The sequence below is a fragment of the Corvus moneduloides genome, unplaced genomic scaffold, assembly GCF_009650955.1.
Source record: "Corvus moneduloides isolate bCorMon1 unplaced genomic scaffold, bCorMon1.pri scaffold_186_arrow_ctg1, whole genome shotgun sequence".
Taxonomy (NCBI): domain Eukaryota; kingdom Metazoa; phylum Chordata; class Aves; order Passeriformes; family Corvidae; genus Corvus; species Corvus moneduloides.
In genome coordinates, this window is record NW_022436924.1 from 744 (window position 1) to 8,276 (window position 7,533).

General features: G+C 60.7%; 1 protein-coding gene across 1 annotated transcript; it reads left to right on the forward strand.

Annotated features, from left to right (window-relative positions):
- Positions 1 to 441: 441 nt before the first annotated feature.
- Positions 442 to 6,779, forward strand: LOC116438939 (the record flags this gene model as incomplete). Its single annotated transcript, XM_032097966.1, has 2 exons — positions 442 to 919; positions 6,254 to 6,779. Coding segments are annotated over 2 exons (954 nt in total), but the record flags the coding sequence as incomplete, so codon positions are not given.
- Positions 6,780 to 7,533: the final 754 nt, after the last annotated feature.

Here is a 7,533-nt window from a genome sequence, read left to right on the forward strand (position 1 = left end):
GGGAGAGGACTGGGGATGCTGAGATGGTGACACTGGGATGGTGACACTGGCAGAGGACTGGCGACACTGGGCTGGTGACACTGAGGTGGTAACGGACTGGGCTGGTGACACTGGGCTGGTGGCCCTGAGGTGGTGATACTGGGATGGTGACACTGGGAGGGGACTGGGGACACTGGGAGGGGACTGGGGACACTGGCCTGGTGACACTGGGATGGTGACACTGGGGCAGTGACACTGGGATGGAACTGCTGGCACTGGGAGAGGACTGGGGACACTGGGCTGGAACTGGGGACGCTCTGCTGGAACTGGGGACACTGTGCTGGAACTGGGGACACTGTGCTGGAACTGGGGGCACTGGGAGGGGACTGGGGACACTGGACTGGAACTGGGGACACTGTGCTGGAACTGGGGACACTGTGCTGGAACTGCTGGCACTGGGAGAGGACTGGAGACACTGGGCTGGAACTGGGGACGCTGGGCTGGAAATGGCGACACATCCCCCCAACCCCCCTCTCCCCCTGTCCCCAGGTGTCCCCCCCGCCCCTCCCCCCCGAGGTGGCCCAGTCGGGGGCCGTGCGGGACCGGACCCTGAAGGCCCTGGTGGACCTGGCCGAGGCCTTGGGGACAGCGGCCACCATCCCCAAGGTGCTGGCGGAGGCCAAGGCCGTGCTGGACAAGGCCCAGGAGACGCGGCAGCAGCTGCACAAGGCCCTGTGGGACACGTGGACCCCCCCGGTGGCCACGGAGTCGTCGGTGGACAAGGACGAGGACGAGGAGCTGCTGCTCCACGGCGGGGCCGAGGCCGAGCGGGCGGCGCAGAGGCTGGAGAAGGAGCAGGAGAGGCTCCAGGGGTGGCAGCGCTGGCTGCGGGCCGGGCAGGGCGCGGCCATGGGGCTGACGGTGCTGTGCGCGGCTGTGCGTGAGTATAAACCAGTATAGACCAGTATAGACCAGTATAGAGCAGTATAGAGCAGTATAAACCAGTATGGGTTGGTGTGGGGCACAGGGAACCAGTACAGACCAGTTTGGATGGGTTGGGCTCTGGGCCGGGCAGGGCGCGGCCATGGGGCTGACGGTGCTGTGCGCGGCTGTGCGTGAGTATAAACCAGTATAGACCAGTATAGACCAGTATAAACCAGTATGGACCAGTACAGAGCAGCAGAGAGCAATTCAGACCAGTGTAGACCAGTACAGACCAGTTTGGAAGGGTTGGGCTCTGGGCCGGGCAGGACATGGCCAAGGGGCTGATGGTGCTGTGCTGGGCTGTGCATGAGTAAAAACCAGTATAGACCAGTATAGACCAGTATAAACAAGTATAAACCAGTTCAGACCAGTACAGACCAGTAGAGACCTTCCCCTGGCTGGAGGTGGGGACACTCAGCTGGTGAAACTGGGCTGGAACTGGAGGCACTGGGCTGGTGACACTGCGAGAGTACTGGGAACACTGGGATGGGGACACTGGGACAGGACTGGGGACACTGGGATGGGACTGGGGACACTGGGCTAGAACTGGGGACACTGGGCTGATGACATTGGAGCGGTGACTCAGGCATGGTGACATTGGATGGTGACACGGGGATGGTGACTCTGGGCTGGTGACACTGGGATGGTGACATTGGCATGGTGACACTGGGCTGGTGACAGTGGGCTGGTGACTCTGGGGTGGTGACACTGGCATGGTGACACTGGGCTGGTGACAGTGGGCTGGTGACATTGGCATGGTGACACTGGGATGGTGACTCTGGGATGGTGACACTGGGCAGGTGACATTGGCATGCTGAATCTGGGCTGGTGACTCTGGGCTGGTGACATTGGCATGGTGACACTGGGATGGTGGCTCTGGGATTGTGACACTGGCATGGTGACATTGGGCTGGTGACTCTGGGCTGGTGACATTGGCATGGTGACACTGGGCTGGTGACTCTGGGGTGGTGACATTGGCATGGTGACCCTGGGATGGTGACTCTGGGCTGTGGACACTGGCATGGTGACTCTGGGCTGGTGAATCTGGGATGGTGACATTGGCATGGTGACTCTGGGATGGTGACACTGGGCTGGTGGCTCTGGGATGGTGACACTGGGCTGGTGACACTGAGGTGGTGACTCTGGTGAGGTGACATTGGCATGGTGACCGTGGGATGGTGACTCTGAGCTGGTGACACTGAGCTGGTGACATTGGGCTGGTGACCCTGGGCTGGTGACCCTGGGCTGGTGACACTGGGCTGGTGACTCTGGGCTGGTGACACTGGGCTGGTGGCTCTGGGTTTGTGACACTGGCATGGTGACATTGGGCTGGTGACTCTGGGCTGGTGACACTGGCATGGTGACACTGGGCTGGTGGCTCTGGGATGGTGGCTCTGGGATGGTGACACTGGGCAGGTGACTCTGCGCTGGTGACACTGAGGTGGTGACTCTGGTGTGGTGACATTGGCATGGTGACTCTGTGCTGGTGACTCTGGGATGGTGACACTGGGCTGGTGACATTGGCGTGGTGACATTGGCATGGTGACGATTGGCATGGTGACCGTGGGATGGTGACATTGGTATGGTTACTCTGGCATGGTGACACTGGGATGGTGACATTGGCATAGTGACACTGGGAGGGTGACCCTGGGCTGGTGACACTGGCATGGTGACATTTGGCTGGTGACTCTGGGCTGGTGGCTCTGGGATGGTGACATTGGCATGGTGACATTGGGCTGGTGACTCTGGGCTGGTGACATTGGCATGGTGACTCTGTGCTGGTGACTCTGGAATGGTGACACTGGGCTGGTGACATTGGCGTGGTGACATTGGCATGGTGACGATTGGCATGGTGATATTGGGATGGTGACATTGGTATGGTTACTCTGGCATGGAGACACTGGGATGGTGACATTGGCATAGTGACACTGGGAGGGTGACTCTGGGCTGGTGACACTGGCATGGTGACATTTGGCTGGTGACTCTAGGCTGGTGGCTCTGGGATGGTGACATTGGCATGGTGACATTGGCATGGTGACACTGGGATGGTGGCACTGGGCTGGTGACGCTGAGGTGGTGACTCTGGGCTGGTGACATTGGCATGGTGACACTGGGATGGTGACTCTGGGATGGTGACACTGGGATGGTGACACTGGGATGGTGACATTGGGCTGGTGAATCTGGGCTGGTGACACTGGGCTGGTGACTCTGGGCTGGTGACATTGGCATGGTGACATTGGGAGGGTGGCTCTGGGATTGTGACACTGAGGTGGTGACACTGAGGTGGTGACTCTGGTGTGGTGACATTGGCATGGTGACCCTGGGATGGTGACTCTGGGCTGTGGACACTGGCATGGTGACTCTGGGCTGGTGAATCTGGGATGGTGACATTGGCATGGTGACTCTGGGATGGTGACACTGGGCTGGTGGCTCTGGGATGGTGACACTGGGCAGGTGACACTGGGCTGGTGACACTGAGGTGGTGACTCTGGTGAGGTGACATTGGCATGGTGACCCTGGGATGGTGACCCTGGGATGGTGACTCTGAGCTGGTGACACTGAGCTGGTGACATTGGCATGGTGACCCTGGGCTCGTGACCCTGGGCTGGTGACACTGGCATGGTGACACTGGGATGGTGACTCTGGGATGGTGACAGTGGGATGGTGACATTGGGCTGGTGACACTGGGCTGGTGGCTCTGGGATTGTGACACTGGCATGGTGACATTGGGCTGGTGACTCTGGGCTGGTGACACTGGCATGGTGACACTGGGCTGGTGGCTCTGGGATGGTGACATTGGCATGGTGACACTGGGCTGGTGACTCTGGGGTGGTGACTCTGGGCTGGTGACATTGGCATGGTGACACTGGGCTGGTGACTCTGCGCTGGTGACACTGAGGTGGTGACTCTGGTGTGGTGACATTGGCATGGTGACAGCGGGATGGTGACGCCGGGCTGGTGACTCTGGGCTGGTGACTCTGGGATCGTGACACTGAGGTGGTGACTCTGGGCTGGTGACATTGGCATGGTGACTCTGTGCTGGTGACTCTGGGATGGTGACACTGGGCTGGTGACATTGGCGTGGTGACATTGGCATGGTGACAATTGGCATGGTGATATTGGGATGGTGACATTGGTATGGTTACTCTGGCATGGAGACACTGGGATGGTGACATTGGCATAGTGACACTGGGAGGGTGACTCTGGGCTGGTGACACTGGCATGGTGACATTTGGCTGGTGACTCTGGGCTGGTGGCTCTGGGATGGTGACATTGGGATGGTGACAGTGGGATGGTGACATTGGGCTGGTGAATCTGGGCTGGTGACACTGGGCTGGTGACTCTGGGCTGGTGACATTGGCATGGTGACACTGGGATGGTGGCTCTGGGATTGTGACACTGAGGTGGTGACACTGAGGTGGTGACACTGAGGTGGTGACTCTGGTGTGGTTACATTGGCATGGTGACCCTGGGATGGTGACTCTGGGCTGTGGACACGGGCATGGTGACTCTGGGCTGGTGACACTGGGCTGGTGACATTGGCATGGTGACTCTGGGATGGTGACACTGGGCTGGTGGCTCTGGGATGGTGACACTGGGCAGGTGACACTGGGCTGGTGACACTGAGGTGGTGACTCTGGGCTGGTGACATTGGCATGGTGACACTGGGATGGTGAATCTGGGATGGTGGCACTGGGCTGGTGACATTGGCGTGGTGACATTGGCATGGTGACGATTGGCATGGTGATATTGGGATGGTGACATTGGTATGGTTACTCTGGCATGGAGACACTGGGATGGTGACATTGGCATAGTGACACTGGGAGGGTGACTCTGGGCTGGTGACACTGGCATGGTGACATTTGGCTGGTGACTCTAGGCTGGTGGCTCTGGGATGGTGACATTGGCATGGTGACATTGGCATGGTGACACTGGGATGGTGGCACTGGGCTGGTGACGCTGAGGTGGTGACTCTGGGCTGGTGACATTGGCATGGTGACACTGGGATGGTGACTCTGGGATGGTGACACTGGGATGGTGACACTGGGATGGTGACATTGGGCTGGTGAATCTGGGCTGGTGACACTGGGCTGGTGACTCTGGGCTGGTGACATTGGCATGGTGACACTGGGAGGGTGGCTCTGGGATTGTGACACTGAGGTGGTGACACTGAGGTGGTGACTCTGGTGTGGTGACATTGGCATGGTGACCCTGGGATGGTGACTCTGGGCTGTGGACACTGGCATGGTGACTCTGGGCTGGTGAATCTGGGATGGTGACATTGGCATGGTGACTCTGGGATGGTGACACTGGGCTGGTGGCTCTGGGATGGTGACACTGGGCAGGTGACACTGGGCTGGTGACACTGAGGTGGTGACTCTGGGCTGGTGACATTGGCATGGTGACTCTGGGATGGTGACACTGGGCTGGTGGCTCTGGGATGGTGACACTGGGCAGGTGACACTGGGCTGGTGACACTGAGGTGGTGACTCTGGGCTGGTGACATTGGCATGGTGACACTGGGATGGTGAATCTGGGATGGTGGCACTGGGCTGGTGACATTGGCGTGGTGACATTGGCATGGTGACGATTGGCATGGTGATATTGGGATGGTGACATTGGTATGGTTACTCTGGCATGGAGACACTGGGATGGTGACATTGGCATAGTGACACTGGGAGGGTGACTCTGGGCTGGTGACACTGGCATGGTGACATTTGGCTGGTGACTCTGGGCTGGTGGCTCTGGGATGGTGACATTGGCATGGTGACCATTGGGATGGTGATATTGGGATGGTGACACTGGGCTGGTGACATTGGCATGGTGACATTGGCATGGTGACACTGGGATGGTGGCACTGGGCTGGTGACGCTGAGGTGGTGACTCTGGTGTGGTGACATTGGCATGGTGACACTGGGATGGTGACTCTGGGATGGTGACTCTGGGATGGTGACATTGGCATGGTGACACTGGGATGGTGACTCTGGGCTGTTGACACTGGGATGGTGACACTGGGAAGGTGATTCTGGGCTGGTGACAGGGGGATGGTGACATTGGCATGGTGAAACTGGGTTGGTGACACCGGGCTGGTGACATTGGCATGGTGACTCTGGGCTGGTGACTCTGGGCTGGTGACACTGAGCTGGTGACACTGACGTGGTGGCACTGGGCTGGTGACACGGGGATGGTGACACTGGGCTGGTGACTCTGGGCTGGTGACCCTGGGATGGGACCGGGGTGGTGCCACCGGCCTGATGCCACCTCTGCAGTGTCCCCTCTGTCCCCGCAGTGGCTCTGGACTCGGTTCGCGCCGCCCTGGGGGTGACAAAGGATGCTCAGCTCCTGCTGGCCCTTGGCTCGGTGGCCGTGGTCTGCGAGGTGGCCGGGCGGGGCTTGGGGACATCGCGGCGTCACCTGGCCACCGCCGCCGCCCAGCAGCGGGAGACGGCCCAGCGCCTGCGTGACCGCGCCCGGCAGGTGGTGGCTGCCAGGGCCGCCGCCGAGGCCACCAGGGCCACCTCCGCGGCCATCGGGGCCGCCATGGGGCGGCTGGAGAGGGCGATGGACGCGCTGAAGAGGTTGGTGGCCGCTGTCGCCGAGGACGGGAAGGTGACACCGTGGGGGACAGTGGCACAGGGGTTCCCCGAGAGCGCCCGGGTGCTCGAGGACATCGTGGTGGCCTTGGAGCCATCGAGGGACAGGGAGGACAAGGAGGTGGGGCGGAAGCTGAAGGTGGCACTGGGGGTGCTGGTGGCGCAGGGGTAGGGACGGGCTGGTGGCACTGTCACCACGTGGGGACAACGGGAGGGGAGCAGGGTGCCCCAGTGGCCCTTAGGGACCTTGGGGACACCGGGGCCACTCCAAAGTCCCTTGTCCCGCAATGGGGACACCCCAATGTCCCCAACAGGGTCCCCCCAGTAGCCAACAGGCCCCGATGTCCCTCCTTGATGTCCCCAGTGTCCCCCCCCCCGATGTCCCCAGTAGGGCCCCTGAGCCCTTTGGGGGGTCCCCAGTGTCCCCCCAGTGTCCCCAACAAGACCCCAAAGGGCCGAGAGTCCCTGTGGGGGACATCGGGGAGGGACGCTGGAGACACTGGGGTCGTCCTGGGGACATCGAGGGGACATTGGGGACCTGTTGGGGACACTGAGGTCCCATTAGGGGGACTTTGGGGTCCTTTTGGGGACATTGAGGTGCCCCCAAAAGCCAAAGGGTCCTGTTGGGGACATTGGGGGGACATCAGGGACCTGTTGGGGACACTGAGGTCCCAGTGGGACGACTTTGGGGTCCTTTTGGGGACATCGAGGTGCCCCCAAAAGCCAAAGGGTCCTGCTGGGGACATTGGGGGTCACTGGGGACATGGGGGGGAGGGATTTTGGGGTCCTTTTGGGGATATTGGGGACATTGAGGTGCCCCCAAACGCCAAAGGGTCCTGTTGGGGACATCGGGGACCTCTTGGGGACACTGAGGTCCTGTTGGGGACATGGGGCGGGGGGGGGGGAGGATTTTGGGGTCCTTTTGGGGACACTGGGGACATTGAGGTGCCCCCAAAAGCCAAAGGGTCCTGTTGGG